The sequence below is a fragment of the Halictus rubicundus genome, chromosome 1 (genome assembly GCF_050948215.1).
Source record: "Halictus rubicundus isolate RS-2024b chromosome 1, iyHalRubi1_principal, whole genome shotgun sequence".
Lineage (NCBI taxonomy): Eukaryota > Metazoa > Arthropoda > Insecta > Hymenoptera > Halictidae > Halictus > Halictus rubicundus.
Window position 1 is genome coordinate 18,119,695 of NC_135149.1, and position 22,449 is coordinate 18,142,143.

Below are 22,449 nucleotides of genomic sequence, written 5' to 3' on the forward strand. Positions count from 1 at the left end.
CATAGAAATGACTGTTGCCACTGTTAGAGGGCCAGAACGATTCTCTATCGAACGGGCTGCGAAATGGTTTGTTTTTAGTTCGCTGAACGGGTTTGAAGTGGCAAGGCGGCCAGGAGCGAGCGTAAACGATTTTTCCGAGGGTGTGAGGATAACGATATCAAGAACGACGAAAGAATAGGATCTCCCCCGAAACGTTTCGCGGCAGCCGGTGCGCGGAATTTTAATATCCGAGGGGGAAGTTCTGCGCCAGCAATAACCGCGCAAGCGTCGTCGGGAGGGACAGACCCTCCGGCAAGCCGTCGTACGCTCGGCAACATATGTTATCTCTTAGTTTAATTAAATTCCTGCAGTGCCGCGTTCCGACGTGTACGTCTACCCCTCGGAATGCAGCCACTGTTGTGTCATCACCCTTACGGGGATGCTGGAATTTCGCTGCAGAATCCTTGCGTTGTCGATTCTCGCGAGCCTCGCGAATGCATAACACGCGTGGAACAGGTGAAATGCGGTGATCACTGTTTGGTCAACAACTATGCACCCCTCCCTTCACCAACTATGTCACATGCATTCATTCGTGCATTCTTGGAACCGTTGCAAATATTCTAACATATGCTAATATCTGTTTCTATAATTTTCTCAAGATTTCTATTTCACACACAGTCACGTCGGTTTGGAACCCTTGGCGAGGATAATTAACACTAATTCTACCGAAGGTGTCGAAAATCACCTTTTAAAATTTTAGGAAGCAATTGATCGAGACTGCAAAGATGCACTAAATGGAAATTATTTAAAAATAAGTCGAAATAGGTATTTAAAAACCGTGACAGAAATAGTGTTAGAGGTAGAATTAGAGAAAGAATAATTAATGACTTACATCCTCCTTGAAGTGGATCGTCGAACACTGCAGCAGAGCTCCCATGAGTTTGTGGGGGTTCCAGGTGACGGAGTCAGCCCTGTGAACAGTGAAACACCACCAAAAATGCTTAAAAGTTCTCGACTAATCATCAACCCCATATCAACCATTTATTACCAAATTGATTCTCGTAGTAATGAATTTATTTTGCGATCGAGTTTAAAAGAATTATATACTTAAGTCAGACGGAAATGTGCTAGTAAATGGTCTACGGTGATTGGTTCGAAGTCGCTATTGTTAGGCCAGATTCCTTGTTCACCCATTTGATCAGTAACCTGTCGAAAAGCGACTGAAGGTGGCTGAAAAAGCCGATCGAGCCCAGCTGGTCGTCAAACGTTCATCCACTCCCACGGGGACCAATAGGGGATAAAATATGAGTTATCTTCCCTTCGAACCGTGGGGGCCCATCAACTCGAGAGAACAGCTATTAATATAGCCGCGGGGTTGGATTTAACCCTCTGCCTCTGGACACACCCTCGCGGTAAAAACTCTTAACCCTTCTTAATCCTTCTTCACAGAGAAGCTGTGCGCTACTTGACACCAATTTGCAATGCATTTGAACCGATCAACAAGTGCTGCATATCATTAACCCATCGTCCTTCGTGTGCATCAAACAGCATCCCTAATGTATCCAAATTTTCTCATTTTTATTTCTTTCCATGGCTCAATTAATTCAACACTTCTTACTTCATACCCTTTATATTGATTCAGCTCTTCTTCAACCCTCGTGCTCTCTGTTTCAGAAATTGATGCAATGATAAAATTTTTCATAATTAGGCTGAGGATTTTATGCATTTACGACGAAAACGAGTAGGTGAGATTGAAAAAAGCAGTAGACAGATAAAAAATATATAAGAATGTTAAATAGTAAAGAATAACTAAAGGAAGAAATGGATTTATATTTGGCTCCTGTTGCTTGCAGATGGTGCAAACAATTTTTATGCTGATTTTATGCACTTATGGTAAAAATGAGTCAGTGATGAGGTTTTTATTTTGCATAAATATACGTAGCCTAATAATGGTTGCGGCGCGATCACGTTTCTCAGCTTTCGGCTGTACGCATGCATCAGTCGTGCTTGCAGGGGAGACGCGAATGACACCCAGGCGAGCCGTATTATTGCGAACACGTCATTTACCAGTTTTCTAGAGAGCAGACAACCAGCTGTCCGCTTTATGACAAACGTTATCGACACTCGGCAACTGACACATATATCGCGACACTGTCTCTCCAGTCTGTTGACTGCGGATGATGCGGAGGGCACTCGAAGCGGCCCGGGAAAAGAGATTCGTGTCGGCGACAGGCGTTTGCCATTAGTCACTTCTCTGCATCCTCTTCAGCGTCCGAGTTCACCGTGTTCCACAGTATTTACTCTTGAGAGCTTACGCTGTTGAACACGTTTCAAGCATTTCGCCAAGTTCCCGTTACTCCGCATTTGTTCAACCGTGAGATTTTGTCCAACGTATTTGTCATTTTTCTACATTTCGTACGAATCATCTTCGGATTTTCTATGTATGGCAATATTGAAATTCCAAAAGCTGGAGAACGTGTGGGAATCCACAAAAATATTATTATAAGTTGACTGCGGATTTTAGGCATTCACAACAACAATGGGTAGGTGCAATTTGAAAGAGTACAATGATTAAGAGAATTTAGGGGTATGTACTATTTTTACTTGGTTTCAATTGTTCTGATATAGACAATTTTTATATAATTTTTTTTTGTCTTTAAATTATTATGAAACCAGTAAGAATTAATTTTAACAGCTGAGGTTCGTTGCATTGTCCAGTGATATAATTAATTTGTGTTGAGAGCAATTGAATTTTAAATATTAATTTAATGACGAAGACGCGGATTTAACGTGGAAGCAACGTTTTATCGCGAGTGTCGGTAGATTGAAAGAGGGTGTACTGATTTTCTATTAGTTAAAGAAGCCTGTGTTAAAAGTATGCATAATGTTTGCAGAGAAAGCTCGAGTGATTAATGCGATTCGCAGCTGGGGCTGGCGCGTGCAGCACCCCCTGCGTTCACTCTTAAATTCGTCCTAGGTGCCAACCCCAAAAGCCGCACAATATATATTACGGGGGTTGCTAATTATCCTCATCCCCTCCTAAGAAGCGTGGATGTCCGTGGACGCAAAAAGAGCTGACCTTAAAAACGTCATGCCTGCACTAGACTCTACATTAAAATTCAAATATAAACACACGTCGACAGTTTTAAACAGTCACCCCTTAGCTCCACAAAATTTACCAGTTCACAAAATTGCACAATTAATTCGCGGTGGGCGAAATAATATCCTTTCGCCAACAGAAAGATTCAGAGAATACACAATGAAAACAATTTTAAGACTAGATGTTAAAAAATTAAAATTGGCTACCCCCAACTCCCAATAATCTACTAGTATAAAACAGCAACATTAATTAATCCTAGTCGTTATATTTTTTGCCAATAGAATGATGAGAATAGAACAATTTTAAGACTAGATGTTTAAAAAATTAAAATTAGCTACCCCTAACTCCAAATAGTCCATTAGTACAAAACAGCAAAAATAATTAATCTTAGTGGTTCTATTTCTTCCTAATAGAATGATGTTGAACACAATGAACGTGAAAATGGCAATTTCAAGATATTCAAAGGAAAAATAACAAATGGGTGTTAGTTGGCGATTCCTAACCTTAAATAATTTAATCCTCCATAAAATTGCACAATTAATTAATCACAGCCTAGTCATGACATTACGACAGAGGTTAACACTTCACACAACTTTTATTGTAATATGTGCTTCAATGAAGAGGTTCACTGAAAAATTTCCGATAAAAACGTTTTTACAATTTCGGTAATCGTAAAAGAAAAAATTAGGAACCAGTCATTTTGACTGGTCCGGTAGTTCTAGTGTTAAAGTCGATCGGTCTTCTCCTCGGAAAAGTTCTCGAAAAAAATGTCTAGGAAAAGAAGAAGAAATCTCCGAGGAAAGAATATTCTCGACGGTACAAGAGGCTGTCAGGTGTCAATGTCAATCCACTACACTGTCATTAAACCCATTTCCTTTCGGAACCAACTCTGGCGAATGCAAAGGGGGGATACGTTGAAGAATCCACGCGGCGCAGAGGCCTAGACGAAGAGGATGCACCTTCAAAGGGAGACCTCCCGAACGTTCTGCGTACAATGCTGAAGACAAGGACACATTCAACTTCACTTCCGACTGCAGACCTTGCTCGTTCCGGGGGTGGACCTTTTATGCGTAATCATTTCTGACTTTGTCGCGACGACGACGACAGAATCACGGTTCCTTCTCTTTCTCTCTCTCTGGGTTCGTTGTCGGAGGGAGCAGGGGAGGAGAAGGCAGACAGCAGAGAGGACAGACAACGAGAGAATGAGGGAAGCAGTTCCCTTTGTACGAGTTTAATCCGGCATTGTCGAGGCACGGTCTTTTATTTCAGGCCCGCGGAAGGCACGGCGGACGATGCGGCGGCGGCGGCGTCGATATAGAAGAGAGAGGAGAGTTCTGTTCTGCAAATGCGCTCCAGGGAACTGATCCAGCTGTTGCTCGTCCTTCGGACTTTTCGTTTGCCATTTTAATCAAGACCTTCAGGAAGGAAGTCCTGGCGCGGGTACAGTCCGTGCCAGCAGGGAACGACAATCGACAAGCGTGTGTATGGTCGATAGCGGAAGAATGGCGGAGAGGTGAAACGGGCCAGACTGAAGGTTTTCGAGTCGTCAAATGCTCCCGCGAGGGTTACAGAATTTTTCTTCCACGAAACCTTGCCTTTCATTCGGATTTCCAGCCGCCTTCCATCAGAACAATATTAAAGATTCCCGAGCCTTTATCCTTTCTTTCTTTCATCTATACTGGCATTTCATTGTTTCTGACAGGTGCTCCTCTTTTTATCAAAATATTATTAAGGAAGCTTTTATACGTCTTGTACGTATTTTTATTTTGCCTGAAGGAATCCTCGAAAGTAGACGGTAAAATTTACTTATTCCATTCACTCATAAAATAACAAATAAAAAAAAAATTGATTAAGAAGAACACGAAGGCCACGAAGAATATTCAAATTCGTGGTTCACCAGACCCGAATAGGGAAGGTAACAAAGACAGTCGCGTTGAATGCTCGGCTCGGAGACAAAAGTCCTCCGCGTGCTGTTATCCACTCCAATCAGTCCTTTCTGATCCCGTGATTATTAATCACGCCGCGAGGGCACGAATAAATTCCACCAAGCAGAACGGTTGACACATTGATAGCTGGCCGTGTCTGGCTGGTCGCTCCCGAAGAGGAAATGATTTTCTTGGTAGGCCTCGTGCCAGTTTTTGCGGGTCAGGGACTGTCCGCGCGGCTCTGAATGGGGGTAGCAGATGCGCCCGGATGCAAATCGTGGATTAATCTCGCCAACCCCATCTGAGCTACGGGCTGATCGGGGGCTACCCCTGACCCCCATTGCAAAACCCAGAGGGCGAGGAGAGACGTCAGGGCGTGTATGCGAAAGCTCGCATGTGTCTGGGACAGGAGTCACTCCTTTCGCAGCCCCTCGATTCCACGGATTACAACACCGTTCGCGAATCGCCTGCAGGTATCCCGACTCCATCCCTTCCGGTTGTGTAGCTGCCAATGGGCATTCAATGCTGCGCGCAACAGATTTTGCATTCCCGTTTGGCTACGTTTTTCAATAGAACGTTGAATCGAAGAAAAGATCCTTAGACTGCGGATTTTATGCATTTATGACAAAAACGGATTGGTCAAATGCAAAATTGAGAAGATAGAAGAATTAAGGGAGGAACGTTGTGTAAATTGAAATTTTTGAGCATTTTTTTTTCTTCAAATCGATAGGAATTTTCCTCAAGAATACGATAAAAGAAGTTAGAAAGTGATCAGAGATGTTCTTGTATATGTTATATTCAAAATAAAGTGAATATTGGACGGAAGCGGCTCAGGTAATCGGGCTCTCATCGGAAAAGCTCGTGCTTCTCGAAAAGAAGAAAAAGCGGCTGAAGTACAACATTATGAGGAAGAGAAGGATCTCTTCTATAGCCCTGGAATCGCAGATTAGCAAAAAACCGCGGTAAGTTTAATTAAGATTTTTTCACCATTTTTCTGTTACGCAAACTTTCAACGCATTTTTCTCGAAACGCAATGTTTCGCACGCCGTGCATGTAGCTCAAAAACTGATTACTCGATCTTTATGAAATTTGGTATATATATTCTATAAATAATTGACCACGACATGACGAGCTCTGATTTTTTAATTTTTCACTTAAAACATTGTTATTAACAAAGAAAGTCGTAATAGAAAATCCATTCTTTTTTCAAAACTTCGCCATTTTTGCAATTTTGCAAATTTTAATAAAAGAAGAATGTCATGCTGTGAGCATTTACATAAACTAACGATTCCATTTTGATCTTTTTGTTTCAGATCATTTTTGCGCACTGTACGCTGCACGACGCATTTCCAGGATGCCATTTTCAAGCCGCCATTGCACCATTGATATTAACGATCAAAATTTATAAGAAATATTTTTGTTTATATTATATCGTTAATAAATGATTCATTACATTTTTCCAAACAAATTGTTGAAAAACAGGCTATTCACACAATGCTCTCCTTTAAGGACCTTAGACGAGGAAATACATTTTTATTGAACTTCTGTTTCCGAGAATTAACTTGGACAATTTTTCTTTTGCACAAAAATCCGCAGTATATTTATTATACTCACTGGGAGATATGTACAGTCTACTATAGGATAAATTATTATATTGCTGACCAGGTACAGAACCATATGCAAAATAATTTTTCAGTACTCTGAAAGTGACATTTGAGTGGTTCTCAATTGATAGAACAGTTTTAAAGTTTTTCAGTAGAATTTAAATTTTAAAGTATTTTTGTAGAAACGACGAAAGTCAAATTTATAACAATTTGACTTCATTCTTTAAAATTGAAGGGAGCTGTGAGGGTTGAACAATGAAAGTCCCCAGGCCTCTACAGGGTAGAAATAGATACGGAGCTCTTTTCTGACGGCACTATGCTCGCGAATGATGCTCGGATCGAGGGCATCGACTCATTCTGATGCAAAGTAATTTTTCCAAGCTCCATTGGAACGACCTATCGATTTTACCGCGCTAAGGTTTCCGTTCGCGAGCGAGCCTATTTCCCCGAGTGACTCCATCGAACTAAGCCTCAATAAACTATAAAGCGCGAGGATTAGGGCACCCCTGCGTGGAACACATGTGTTGAGGTATCTCCAGCGAACCGAGAAGAGGGTGCCGCGTTTCTCGTCGAATTTATAAACAATTAAAACTCACCGTTCGATGCCGGTCAGTCTAGGATGCCTGTATTTCCTCGAGAGAAGCAGTCCACCACCCCAAGCCGCCTGTAAACGTTGAAAAAGAGAGAAGCTGGTTAAGCGTTGACTTGCAAAGCCCGGATACAGTGAATTTTACCCTCCCGTTTACACCCGTGGAATTGCCTCCGGTCGAGGCGCGCGACGTTTCTCACGTTTATTATTAACGTTAAGGCTCTTACGCGTTTGGCATTTATCGTTCGAACGACGAACCGATTTGAATAAGCTGTCTGGCTAAGTGGAAATCTCTGTTGTCCCTTCGTAGCTTCGACACATGTTACCCACCCCCATCTTGCCCTTTAATAGTTACTGTACAACCTATAAGTACTCCTATGACAGTCATTGAAATCTTTCAAATCTTTTCCACCCCTCGACTGATTCGCGAAAATCACGAAAACGGTTAAAAAAAGTCGATATTATTGTCAAATAATATGTTATTATAAAAAAAAAAGCAAAATATGGCGTACGAAATCTATGAATTTATTTATTGCATTTTCAGTCGCTTAAGGAGACAGTGAATTCTCGATATATGTCTACAACACGGGTCTTATATCGTCCAGGAGACATATCGGAGCCGTGTTATGTTTACACTTCTCGGTGTCCAAGGCCTCTTGAGCTTCGTGGCCCCTAACGGGGTATACCCCGCGATAGTGGGGATAATTCCGCGACTCTTATCATCCATGCCATGGCGACATATATGGAGATATCACTGTATTCATTAGAGTAGCCAATTACACTCTTCTACAGAAGACGGTATCTCAACGTACAGAAAAACTTCCAGAATTAGATTTTTTTTAATTACAGTAGTCGACAAATACGTTCTGTTTGTTACAGCATGGCACTTTGACGCGAAGGATGGTACTTTAAGATGAAGAAACGTTTCTAGGTGCAATAAATATCCAAAGATCGAATGGAATAATTGAAAGAGGATTGGTTATGCTGGTTTTCTTACGTCGATATGAAGCCAGAGCTTATGTCTGTCGCAGATGTCAGCTATTTCCATGATAGGATCGAAAGCACCGATTACAGTTGTTCCCGCAGTGGCGGTCACGAAGAAGGGGATGTGTCCTCTCGCCTTGCGTTCCAAAATCAGCTCCTCCAGCTTCGACGGGATCATGCGACCTCGCTCGTCGCTTGGAACCATCACGCAGTTGTCCGTTCCCAGCCCACAAACGGCGGCACACGATTTCACCGAATAATGGCACTATCGAACAAAATAAAACAAGAATTGCGGATCTCTTACAATTTCTCTGAAAAAGAACAAAAATTATAGAAGTAATCCACACATCTACTTATCAATTTTTATACCTACAGGCTGCTGTTAGAGTTGTACAGAAAGAAGAGAATTTTTCGTGGAAGTGTAAGTAGAAATGGCCAGTGGTGATCAGACATTTTATTTAAATCTTATTCCTCGTAAAAAATTTCCAACTGTAATTTTTTAACTATCAACTTTTTTCTCTGATTCCGAATCTGTTATTGTTCAATGTATCCCTATGAAGAATCTTTTTGCGCTTCAGTTTACGTAAGGCAAAATAGCCAAAATTGTAGACCATCCTTTTTATAAACGATTGAATGCAAGAGCCTGTAGCGCTAGTAATATTTATTCCTCTTCAATGAAAAGAAATCATGAACGTTATCGAAATGTGCGTGAATATATCCTGAAAGTTTGGCTGCGAAAGGTTTCGTAGTTTTCTTGCAAGAAAATCCCCAATGACACATGAGAGTACGCTGCGTACGCTAATGTCTCCTCAAGTAGATTCAGCCGTACCTGGTCAGACGTGAACATGACGAGCTGTCCACCGATGGCCGAGAGTCCCCGTTCTTTGTAAGCAGGGAACATCTTGTGTCTGGCAGCAAGGAAGGCGTACAGATTGCTGATGGATCCTCCAGGAGCTAGAATAGAATCGCCGCCGCCCCAGCCAATCAGCTCCCTCATCTTCTGCAATACAACGTGCTCCATCAGAATGAACACAGGCGCGATCTCGTAAGTGAACATGTTGGTGTTCGCCGTCGCAGTCAACCATTCGCCAGCCATCGAAACGAGATCGAGACCGCAGGACAGTTGGTTGAAGAAATGGGGGTGGCCTGGAATCATCAAAAAATCAACGAACCCCTAAACCAAAAGAACCATAAACACCGTATAAAACATTCACTCCAGTTCGATTCCGAAACCGGATGGAGAACTTTAATTGTTAATCGAGCGGTAATGAATTATTCCGTGTATAAATTCGCGAGACCGTGCTAATTCTATCGCGACAGTGATTGTTCGAGGCCTGTTGCCAGCGGCCCCGGGGTAATTAATAATGCTGACGTGGCACGTGTCCAAAAATTATAGACCGTGCTCGTGCTCCCGACACCGAAGATGGACGTTAAAGGCACGCAGACTGAAAGCAGCGGGAAGAGAGCTTTAAGCCGCTCGCTGAGTACGTTGTCATCCGCTCTGCTGAACATCGCGCTAGGATCAGGGTTAATGCTTCTATTCGATGGGAGCTTGCCTTCTGATGCAACTGTGGGGGAACCAGCGAACGGGATTCTGCTCTTTCTCGACGCCGAGTGCGTCGCTATTTTCAACAGCCTTCGCAGTTTGCGTTCGCGAGTCTCAAACAATCCCTTCCCGAGCTTCTATTTCAACTAAAACGTTCACTTCGGAAATGACAGCTTCTGCACCCCTACTTTTTGTCACTGTCAATATTTTTTGTACTGGGGAATACCGGGGTGTACAGTGTTTACTCGATATATGTCGAAAACACGGGTCTAGCCAGTGACATATATCGGCCGGGAGATACTATTCTTTGATCCACACCGAACGTAGAAAAGGCCTTGGTTCATGGCCCCTCAGGGCATACCCCGCGGCAGTCGGGATAGTTCTGGGACTTTTATCGGCTAGGCATTTGGGACATATATAGCGTAAACACTATACCGGGGAAATTGATTCATGAGTTTACTAATTCTAAATAACTCCTTAAGAACTTGAATGGATTTATTCGAAATTATATTACATGAGAAATTATTAAATAAATTCCTTCGTTCAAGCACATGCTATAAAAATTGCGAGAACTCTAAATAAGTTCAGGCTTGTAATTTTTATAACGTGTACCAGTTACAATTTGTGCTCGTTACGATTAAAGTGAACTCCCTTTAAAATTACCAAAAATTCTCCCACTTTTAATAATTCGTAATATTACAAACAGATCTTAGATCATCGAGTTTCAAAGCATTTAATTTGCACGTTTCTGAGTGACCCAATATTTGTCCTGCGAACGTTCGCAAGTTTCACGCAAAGTTCGAGGAATGTTAGAAGTTTTTGGACGTTGCATAGTTACAAAATTGTATGTTTTCCACGATACAGGATTTCCGGCAAGGTTCCATCCATCGCACCCTTCGAGCCTCTGTCCTATCGTTCTCTAAAATAACGTAGATCCCTTGATCCCGAGAATTGATGGATTCACTCCATTGAATATCCGGCCGCGAAAGACCTTTTCCCCCGGGTGCTCGATAACCACGCAACCTTTGATAACCACGTCGGATCCTTGAAAACTCTACTACCATCTACCACTACCTACCACCGCCACGAGACTACTATTCTCTTAATATGTAGCTTTTCGCAGCGCGGGTGACGCAAACCAGTGTTTCCGGGGGTGGTGGGCCTAGACGGTCTAATCTCACGGCATTACTTAGTGATTGACGTATGACGCCGGTCTTTTCGAGGGCTAAATACTCCCCTTGGCCCATCTGGAGCTAGTTCCCGAGGATTTTCCGATTGAGGAAGTCGGCTCGATTCTCCAAACCCCGAAAGGTAGCTGAAATTCTTTGCAAGAATATTAGAAACAAATTGACCCACGATTTTCGTAAACGGAAGACTAAAGTTCGAGATTTTTGGACTAACGTCCAATTTTCTGTCTTTCTCTTGTGAATCGCAATCCTTCATGTATGATACATGTAAAGTAAAAATTTGACGGTGTTAGGCTTCAACCCTGCAATCTAAATTTCCTGACAATTATCGTCACTGGTAATTAGATTGCGGACTTTCATGCAATATAAAAATATACCACGATTGCAGGAAACAAAATTGATTTCGGCTCCAAATCACTTTAATACAATAATAAATGAAATTAATTAATAATGAAAAAATTAAATTTTTCTAATATTTTCATATATATTATTGTATCATGTTTGAATCGCCTAATTTTTATGATAAATTCATAAACATCCGCAGTTTACAGATAATGTTCCTAGTGAAAGCAAATTTGCTAAAGTTCGTTGGATCGTGTCAGACACTTTGCTACATCGTCTTTAGCTGTCCAGGCAGGGTATAGTCAGCCCGAAGGATCGACATAAAAGTCCGCCCCTAAACGCGATATCGGGCAGCGGTATCGGAGCCGTTTGTCGCAGTGTTATTCGCAATTATTTTGGTCTGTGAATCGTGGCACGCGTCCGGTCCGGGGTGCGCAACAAGACATCCACCCCCCTCAGTCTTTCTTTCTATTTTCTGTTCTTTTCGTCGGGGTCGTGGTTCAGCCAAGGGTAGAGGAGGGTCGATGGTCCGAAGCGCCCGCATTTTGCGCGTCACACGCGTCGCTGCGCGACTAGATTGTTTGCAGAGGCTCTCAAACCGACGGAGCAGGGAAAACAAACTGTTCCGAGCAACCGGCGCGAGCTAAGCCTATCTACTTTGTGCGAAAAAATGCCGGGCGAACCTAGCGGACCCCCAAAATTGTTCAAACTTACCCTCTTCACCGACGTTCATTTTTGTGGAACCGTGGACGCAGGAACGAACTACTATCACGCCACGTGAAATAATAATCCACATAATGTGGCTCGCGTTCTAAGAATATCACGTGAAATTACTTGCTTTTTTTTAAAATTCAAATTAACAAAAGAGAAAAAAATTCGATTCGACTACACATGCTACACGATTTATTGCACAATTTAAGAAGGATTTGGTTCAGCTCTGAAACTAATTGTTCTATTATCCAAAAAATCATGTCACGTGAAATTACTTTTTTTCCTTCAAAAATCCAAATTAAAAAGAGAGAGATAATTCGATTTAAAGTACTCCATATGCTACATAATTATTGCACAATTTAAAAAGGATTTGGTTCAGCTCTGAAACTAATTGTTCTATTATCCAAAAAATCATGTCACGTGAAATTACTTTTTTTCCTTTAAAAATCCAAATTAAAAAGAGAGAGATAATTCGATTTAAAGTACTCCATATGCTACATAATTATTGCACAATTTAAAAAGGATTTGGTTCAGCTCTGAAACTAATTGTTCTATTATCCAAAAAATCATGTCACGTGAAATTACTTTTTTTCCTTCAAAAATCCAAATTAAAAAGAGAGAGATAATTCGATTTAAAGTACTCCATATGTTACATAATTATTGCACAATTCAAAAAGGATTTGGTTCAGCACTAAAACTAATTGTTCTATTATCCAAACAATGATGTGCCACTGATTAGCACGGATAATCGAGGTTCTACAGTACAGTTTATTATGCATGAGCGCATCGAGAAAGACGATAACTTTTGCACACACTTAATGGAATGTCTATCGTCGGTGAAAACCAGTTTGAGCGAGATAGATCGTTCGTGAAAACGAAATCCTCCGCGATCCATTGGATTTAACAACCGAAACTCTATTTTGTCATTGCTCCGCGGCAACGGGAAAGAATCTAAGGGGATCCAGCTGGAAAATCCGGGCAGCTCCGCTCTGAATTAACATACTCTTAAATCTGCATAATTCGCCAACCAGTCCGGCTTATCTCGATCCGCGCGCGCTGCACTCGTGTTTGTTTTTCCTATCTGCCTCGAAAACGGCCGAGCATTGTCGTAACCCATCTTTCATCCGGCCACAAAGCTCTTAAAGCATTATACTGTGCACGAGGATAATTGATCCCCTCTCCCCCAAAGTTTAATCAAACTTTTTAAACCTCTGTGTATCACGGTCCTCGTAAAATTCCCTCGCCCTTTATTTCACTTCTGCACAGGTTGAGACAGCTCTCGAACTTTTGGCAACGGCAGCTGGGTCTGTTTGGACCTAGGTTTTCAAAAAATGATTTTCCTCCTTTGCTTTTTATAATCGATTAGGCCTTTATCAATTAAATTTTCCATGTCCTGACTCGAAACTTAAAATCCATTGAAATGTAGCGATAATTTTTCCATAGTATTTTTAAATTTTACAGTAGTACCTCGCATATCAATTCTATTTAAGAACATAAGTCATAATTAATTTTGTATTTAGAACTCGACATTCGTTGGATTCAGGTCACATCAATTTTTGTACAGCCACGAGAATAATTTGAGCTATGAAGGACTAAACATTTTCCAATGGTTCGCGTGAAGCTTGCGCAATGATTTTGTCTTGCAATTAACGCGTATTAATTGAAGCGGAACCTCAGGCTCGTCGAGAAGAGATCAATTTACAAAGGGTTGAATTTAGAGAGCATTCCACGGTGAAGCTCGTGCAATAATTTTTTCTCGCAATTAACGTGTGTTAATTGAAGAAGAAACCGCAAGCAGAGGCTCGTGAGCCCGCTAGTATAGATTTCACGATTTGTTTCTCTCGCTGGGCCGCCCTCGCGAGCGATTACAACGTCGGAGGGTATCATTTTCCGACTAATTTGCCGTTTTCCCCGAGTGGAAAAGAGAAAGGGGGCCGAGAAACCTGCTCGGCGCAGGCCACGATAATATATTACGGTGCCTCGGGATTCGTATAAAGAGAAGTGTGTAACCCTGGCTTAATGCTAATGCCGCGCAATCAATCATATCGCTCGCGAGCAAGAAAAACATTCGGCATGCAACAGCGGTAGCCTCGGATCGAGACTTAAGCGTTATTAGAGAACGCGATCTTCGATCATTCATCTTGCTGCGTCTTCCGAAAGAACGGAATCATATTTTAGAACGATCCACCAGATGGATCATCCTGGATTTTCATGTAACTGTTGCAATTCGAAACGGAGACTCGAGCTTCGTTTTATTATCCGTTGGATCTCGCAAATTTCCATTTTGGTAGATTGTTTCATCGAATTCAGAACAGGGCGTGGAATTTCTTTCTCTGCAAGTAAATATGAAACGCCAATGGATTTTTAGAATTGTTGATGTTGTGAACATAGAATAAATAATATAATATATAATATATTATTTTTATAATTGTAATATGTATATTATTATCAGACTTCGGATGTTCATGTTTTTTTTTTCAATTTTTGTAGACGAATTTTAAGAAGGTAGAATCAAATGAAATCGTATTTTCAGTGGTAATAGCCTTCGTAGATCTGAAATAAATCAAAATTCTACTAAATTCTGTCGAATTTTATAATCTACCATTTTCTGAATATTTTCCAAAGCCATAAATGCATAAAGATCCCCAGTCTAATTATTATACTTATTCACAAATTGTTCATTTTCCAAGGGCAATGTTCTGTTTCAAAAAATATTTATTTATTCGGAAAGGGTTAATATTTAAACAACTTCAAGCTAGGTGTTCACAGGAAATTTCTCAAACTCGAAAATTGATAAGCATCGATGAATACTCGCACTGAGAGAGGCATTCAAAAAATTGATAAGCCTCGATGCATTTAGCTCCGACAAAGACACGAATAAAATTGTTTATCACGGATAATGTCTTTGCCGGTGACAGGTAATTTTTTACACGGTTTTGTATTGGCTGGAAGCTATCGAGACAGTGATTTATAGCGATTGGATTCCGGTCGTTTTCATCGGCGTTGCCGTTCGAATACCGGACGCGTGACGTAACAGCCAGCACATTCCGTGACGAAACGATTTCTGCATTCCACGGCCAGCTATCGATACCAATTTAAATTCCTCCGGTGGGTGTACTTCGATGGTTTTCGTTCCCGAAAGTCCGCGAAGGGTTTCGCCCTATGGGCGAGCGGTGCGGAGCATCCCCGTCGCTCGCCCCTATTTACTATTTCCCTCGACCCTATCGGGGAGGGAGAAAATCGTGTAGAAATGGCTCTTAATTACACCGATCCTATTGAATTCACCACCCTGCGCGACGGTGCCACGTGCGCCAACGTTACATCGTTGGTTTTTGTTGGCGGGCACCGGCTTGCGTTGTTCCTTTTTCGCCGAACAACGGCGATTTCGGAAAAACGCGAAACTGCGAGAAAAGTTTGTTGACCCCGTTTTGTCGACGAATCTCGGCCTTCTCTACTGCAAATTAAACTGTCAGAATGTTTCATTTTTTTATATTATTACTTTCTTATATTTTCCTGAATCAATATCGTTGAAGTTAATAGTGCTTTTGTTTGGATTACATCATTGCATAGATTTCACTGTTCTCTGAAGAATAATGTTAATTAAATGCTATACATGACTGTCGACCTCATTTTCAACCAATCTCAGTTTTTTCTTTTGCAACTTGATCCATCAAGTAATTTATTTTTCATTTCTTGATCTTGTAAATATTTTTTGACATTTAGCTGAGCCAAAGCTGTGGAAGTGAAGAGTGTAGTTTTTATTAGGAATTATATTGTTCTCTGGAGAATAGTTTCGCAGATTGTCAACCCAATTTTCAATTAATCTCGGCCTTCTATCTTGTGATTTGAACTGACAATATTTTATTTTCCACCTGGTATCAATGCGAATATTTTTAATATTGTGAATGAGCCAAAGTTATGGAATGAAATATTGAAATAAAATGAGTTTTATCAGGACTTAAATTGTTCTAATTAAATTATGTAAAGCCCAAAGATTGTGAAGCCCATTTTGCATCAATCTCAACCATCTATCTCGTAAACTGAATTAAATAAATAGACTAAGTAAATTCGGGAGCGAAGAAATAAGAAAGTTCCTTTTTCTCAGAACATATTTTGTTGCTCGAAGTATAATTTTCATTAAATATTTCCCATTGTCACGAAGTTCAAGGCGCATTATAGATGTTGCTCTTCAGAAGTTCCGATATTATTTAATAATCTCGGAACAAGGGCGGCAGCGGCGGCTGGAAGTTCCTCCCCCGGCATCGGAATTAATTTAAGTTTCCGCGGAGAGTTCACTGGCGCGCGATTAATTATTTTTCGATAATGCACACACGCCAAAAACACGATGCAGCAGCCTTTCTTCCCATTTAACCCGACTTTTCCAGGTCGATTGATCTGGAGCATCTTTATTTCCGATATCTGCAAGACGCTTTCTAGAGGAAGACAATGCTTTCTTGTGATTTTAGGTCACGGAGAGCTTCTATCTATTTGAATTCACCGTTGTGTGAGCCTTTCTATCGAAAACACGTCGATCTCGCATAAAGGATCGATCATCGGTGTCAGTAACGCGAACGTAATCAATCAAGATTCCCGCGAATGTCTTCGGTTATCGATATGAACGGAAACCGCGAAGTTCTATTCACAATTCACATCGAAATTCTTTATAAAAATTTCTGCCTGCATATTTAACCCTCATAAAGGTAGCACAGTTTATTCAGACTAGATTAAACAAATAGAAAAATTGGAGTGAAGTGAAGAAATAAAATGGTTCCTTTTCGTCAGGATTTATCTTGTTGCCGGAAGTATAATTTTGATTAAATATTAGCATTTTTCATCTTTAAAGAATTTAAAGTCAACTAAAACAAGAAAAATTAATTATCCAGTAGGGTAGAAAAACCTATTAACACTCGGACTCCCGCGAGTTCTAGCCCTATGCCGGAGTCATTTCTGGCCCACGCCGATATCTCACTACAGTTTTCTTTCGATATAGGGCGATGTACAATTAAATACAGCTCTCCAAATTATAGTCCTTTTTCTTTCATATACTTGTTTGCTGTCTGTGCGGCGTATTTTCTATTTCCCGATCTCGTTCATAATACGTAACGCTATTTTATTTCATTCAATTACAAATTATTTTATAATTGTACTCCAATTGCAATGACGAATTACGTTCTAATTTAATCGAACGAAGATCTGAATTACAAATTACAATATGACTGAATTACAATGTAATTATAATTCCTGGAGTAATTCAATTGTAATTCTGCACAACTCTGTTCCGGCATAGCATACGGAGGGTTAACTAACAATTGCCACTTATCAGACTTCATTTCGATCGTGAAACACCAGCATGGTCGACGGGAAGAACATTTAGCAAAAAACGGGGCCGCTTATTCAAGACCGTGTGGCGCAGCTATCTTTCGCCGAGTATCTCCTCCTTTTTATTACGCCATAGTTCACGTGGCCGTCGTCGCTCGGTTTCTTATCAAGCATCCCCTCGAAAATATTTTCGAGCGTATCTGCAATCAATTGATTCGCGGGTAGGGTGGGGACAGCAGAAGCTGCTTTCACGGTTTTGTGAGAGACGGTCCGAGAGAGAAAGAGAGAGAGAGAGAGAGAGAGAGATATCTCGGTCCGATACTCTCTGAGTCCCGTGGTATATAATCTAATAACGAGTTTTCGTCGGCGGCGTATATCGTGCACGCGGCCTTCGACAGAGGGTGGTCGTCTGCATCGCAGCCAGCCAGACAGGCCTGATTTCTGGCCTAAGTGGTTAGCCCTCCTCCATTGTGCATTAGCATCTATTCAACCTGGTAATCGAATCCTACCGAGATAACGAACTTTCGCGGGGGATTTGCGGTTGACTTTCGCCGCACCGTGGCCCGTGATACTTCGGTCTTGACGGCCGGCCGATAGATTAGCATCTACGCGCGAAATTTCGATCGCTGTTGCCGAAACCGACTGACAAATCTGCTCGGACCTAGTGTTGCTCTTTGTAAAAAAATATGGAGCAGTCGAATAAATTTCAGGAGCCATCGGAGGCAATTTTAAACCGAGAAAGTGGTCGGACTCATGTCTGGTCAGGTACCCGGAATATTTCGTTCATTCGTAAGGACAGTGAGACGACTCGAAATATATTTACAGAAAAGATTATAATAATAAATATATAAATTTTCGTGTACTTTATAACTAATGTACACGTAAATTAACCCGGCATCTGAATAACAACAAATTATTTTACATTTCTAAGTTGGTTCTATAAAAAAAAAAATTAACAGTTTTAGGTAAATTTCAAATGGCTCTCCTGTAAAGTTTCCATTTTTTGACTTATGCCATTTTTTTTTATCAATAAACGATTTATCGAAGTTCACATTTTTCAGGACCTCACAGTTTAATTTTTTACTCCACACATTATTTAGACTGAAATGATGTATGTTCATGTATTTATTAGATGTTAATTGTAACTCAAGAAACCCCATAAATTTTTGTTCCAATGCGAAAATCTACATTTAACAATTAAGTTAGATAATATTTATTTATGATAAAAATGCATGGGTGTAATATGAAACAGTAGAAAAGAATTAAAAGAATTTGTGAATATCAGCACATTTTTAGCAACTTAATACAACTGTGAAACAGAGCAATAAACTCCTATTTGGTTTCTGTGTTCTGCAATTAATGCAAACAATTTTTATTTTGTATAAAGATCCCTGTAATTATCACATTTTGTCTAACAATTATTTGGTACATTAAACGAGATCTTAGAACTCTTCTGATTCGATACTGATATATTGCTATCGTTGTTATTAATATTTTCATGATCTCTATCTTCGGTATGACGTGGACAACGCACATAGAGGTTATCTTTCAGTTCCTTTTTTTTTTGGTTAGCAGCATCCCCTCACGCATTTATCACGAGGCAACGTGTATATTCTAGGGGTTGAAGCGGACGGAAAGACTGGAAGTGTCTCTAGTCACCTTATCTCCGCCCTCTAGAGCGTATGCTAAATTGAATATGAAATTATGTGGCTTATCACCCTCGTAGGCACAGGGAAACAAGATAAAACAGCGCTAAGCGATTTCCCGTTAGAAATCATCCTCGCTTTCCGTCCATTTTGTATGCAAAATGCGAGTGCAAAACAATACATCAACTAAAAACATTTTGAAACACATTTGCACTATTTTCAACTCCTGAAAATAATTAAAAGGAGAACTAAATGTCTATATATAGAGTCTATGCCTTGAAATTAATCCGAACAATTTTTATTTTTCATAAAAATTCGTAGTCTACTTATAACGAGCCAGCGAATTGTATTCACAACACAACACCTCGAAATTATGTCTACCATTAAAATAGAGTATAGTAGACAAGAAAATTGTTTAAAAAGACTGTATACATGTATTTCACATGGCAGTGTAAATGTATGGTAATTGTGAAAAGAATTGTTTAAAAATACTGTTACTGTCTCACTTCTATCTTCGTGCAAATATATAGTCTGTGTAAACAATTATTTGATCGCGTTTCACGGGAGTTCACTGTACAATATACTAGATACAAAAATGTATTCGGTGATAATTAAACAGTAGCAGAGCATTATGCAAAATAAAAATTGTCAAAATTCTGCAAAATAGAAATTCATTTTCTTTTTTAATATATTTCATAGATTGAAAATAATATAACAGTATTTATAAATTCTCCTAATGTTTTTACTTTTTTAAATTATATCTATTAATTTTTGTCAATCAATACAAGACCAACTATACGACTCCAGAAATTCGAAAACGAGAAGCTCGAAGTGGATCGTTTGGACCGATCTAGCGATTCCAGTATTAATTTTCATGATTGTTGCATTTCTTCCCAAACGGTTGAAGAACGCAGAACACTTGTATTTCGTCAGAAATTGTACGATATTAAGGACTCACCAGTCTTCACTTGATACTTCAAGGTGGTGGAGCAATCGATGAGCAGTTGCTGAAGAGTCAGACCGGTGTCCGGGATCTCGAGGTCCAGCAGCCGCATCATGTCAGAGGGATGCTGGAAGTCGAGGACCTTCGCGTTTCGATCGTTCGTCGCCTTGATAAAATCGAGCAGGATGTCCACCACCTTCATCAGGAACTCCCTGGTCGCTGGGAAACCTTCAGCATTGTGTGGCAGGATGTCTGGGAGCAGAAACACACACAATCGAAGCAAATCACGTGAATCCGAGCCGTGTGCTTTTCTGTTTCGCATGCTGAATCAATATTATAATCTAACTCGAACCAAAGAACTGTACAGTTCATTGAAAACGGAATTACGTCATTCGTCATTCTTGCATTTCACTGCAACGATCCGAACCTCGCAATATTCATTAGACTGCAAAAATGTATGCATTTGTCGGCTCCATTACACATGATGATCGAGTGCAGTTCAGGTTAACCCTCGGATGGCGGACATTTTCCATAATTGTGAAATCAACGGTAATTCACAGTTCAACAATTTTTTAAATATATCATTGTAACAGCTACTTATACAGTTCAATGCTCAGAAATTGAGTAATCGGGTCGAAACAGACCCGGCTACCGCCGTCGAAGGGTTAATTGAGAGCATTGACAATGAAAAGTTCGTTGAATTTGAATTCGGTGATAATTGTCCACGGAAGCGTGAATCGGCGTAAACTTTTGCAGTCGATTGTAGTATTTTGTGTAGAGATCGAGATAAATTTTGTATGACAGTATATCAGAATGATCAACAAAGAGTCTCGACGGTGTGCAATCGTTAGATCAATTTTGAAAGCGGACAGGTCGCTAACGTAATCGTCTAGGGTGACTCTCTAATTGTTATAATCAAGTGAAATCTCTTCTACTACATTGACATTGATTGATTCGATACCGTTTTATCGAGCGCCTCTTTGCCCAGCGCTCCCGTCGCGTCGTATCGACCTACCGTCGGCTCTCCGACGTCCTCGTAGAAAACGGAACTTATTAGAATGATTTCACCTCATCAAACAATTGAAAGTATAGACCTATATTGACACACTCTCACTTGTTTGGTGGGATGACACCATCTCACTTCGTCGTCCTCTTCTTTCCGCTGGTGTTCCATCTTCGGCTTCCTCCTCGACGATGCTTAACTCTTATTGTGTCATGCACTTGCAGAATTCTTGCACAGCTAACGCATTCACGCGTAAACTATTCATATTTTCCTTACAGTATTGATCGTACATTCTCTCAAAAGAAATACACATGTGTTCCAAATAATTATGTTGCTTCGAACAATAAGTTAATTATTCTTTTCTGGTACGAAGATGCTGAATTGCATTATTGAGAATTTCTTTTTTGGCTGTGAAACAGAATTGCAGAGAATTGAATAATTCAAGATATTAAATGATAAGATCTAGTGATATTAGCGGTAATTGTATACGGTCATTGGAGTGGAACAGTTTTTGGAAAAAGAACAAGCCCGCAAAACAATATGTTTGCGAGACACCGTAGCAATTTCAGAAGTTCCCCAACGGAGGCAACATATACTGCAGAGGGACATTTCAATGTTCTCTTGGTAAATCCTTGGTAGATTGAACTGTCCTTCTGTCGCAGGGTAACCATAAAGTATCCCGCTGTATAAACCACCCTTCGTTTCCCGTTGCATTAAGCAGATCCCATGGATAAACAGATACGAGCGGCTCTGCGCCCATGCTTTAAAGTCGGAACTTTCCGAGGCGATAATAACGATGGAAACTGAACAATCTAACAAAGAATTCATCAATTAAATCACCCTTTCTCACGGTCTTCACAGTTAATGAAAATATTTAGTTGCGGACTCGAAAGAACAACGATTTTCTCTGAACTTGTTGCACAAAAATTCTCCCATAGCAGCAAATTCAACCATAATTTTTTTGGTAGTAATTCAATCGTTTTGGTGAATTATGTCGCAGCTAAGGATATTTCAATAAACAGCATTAAGAAATGGGAAACGAATTTATCAACTGTAATAACATGGTCTCTTGCAGAAATTGAAAGAAATATACGAAAGAAAATTGCCTGGCTCCTTTTTGACCAAGTGACTGAAATTTTAATTCCCAGGTTTCCAGTGGGTACGAACGCAAGAAAAATGATTAGCTTCAACCGCGGAGTATTCTACGGAGATGGAAAGGTAATTGTGAGTGACACGAGGAAGAGGGCCGTTCTCGGAGGGCTGTATCTTTCAATAGTCACGCGAATGAGAGTCAAATGGGAAAAGAAGGGAGTCCCGGAAGCCTTATGGTGAATCGGCCTGAGCCAATGGTTAGACAAGGGAAATCCCCGGCTTCCAGGGTCCGTGCTCGAGCTAATCCAGCTCCATCAATCTAACGTCGAAAGGCCGACAGACTCTCCTTCTTCCGAGGTTTATATCGCTTCCCATCGAGAAGAGTGGCCGGTTCGTAAATACCGTTCGAGATCCGGTTAATCGGCAATGTTTTCCACGCAAGTGTCGCGTACTTAAGAGCCAAGGTTAGTCACGTGACT

The 22,449-nt window shown here is 40.6% G+C and overlaps 1 protein-coding gene across 2 annotated transcripts in view; it reads right to left on the reverse strand.

Moving 5' to 3' along the window:
* Positions 1-22,449, reverse strand: part of Gad1 (glutamate decarboxylase) — a 34,222-nt gene that overhangs the window by 6,597 nt on the left and 5,176 nt on the right. For both annotated transcript variants that reach the window (XM_076791774.1, XM_076791766.1), the window contains 5 exons: positions 19,891-20,127; positions 9,011-9,327; positions 8,195-8,446; positions 7,205-7,272; positions 872-950 (listed from right to left, as the gene is read on the reverse strand). In XM_076791774.1, coding sequence (XP_076647889.1) covers positions 872-950; positions 7,205-7,272; positions 8,195-8,446; positions 9,011-9,327; positions 19,891-20,127 — 953 coding nt within the window. The remainder of the gene's footprint in view (positions 1-871; positions 951-7,204; positions 7,273-8,194; positions 8,447-9,010; positions 9,328-19,890; positions 20,128-22,449) is intronic.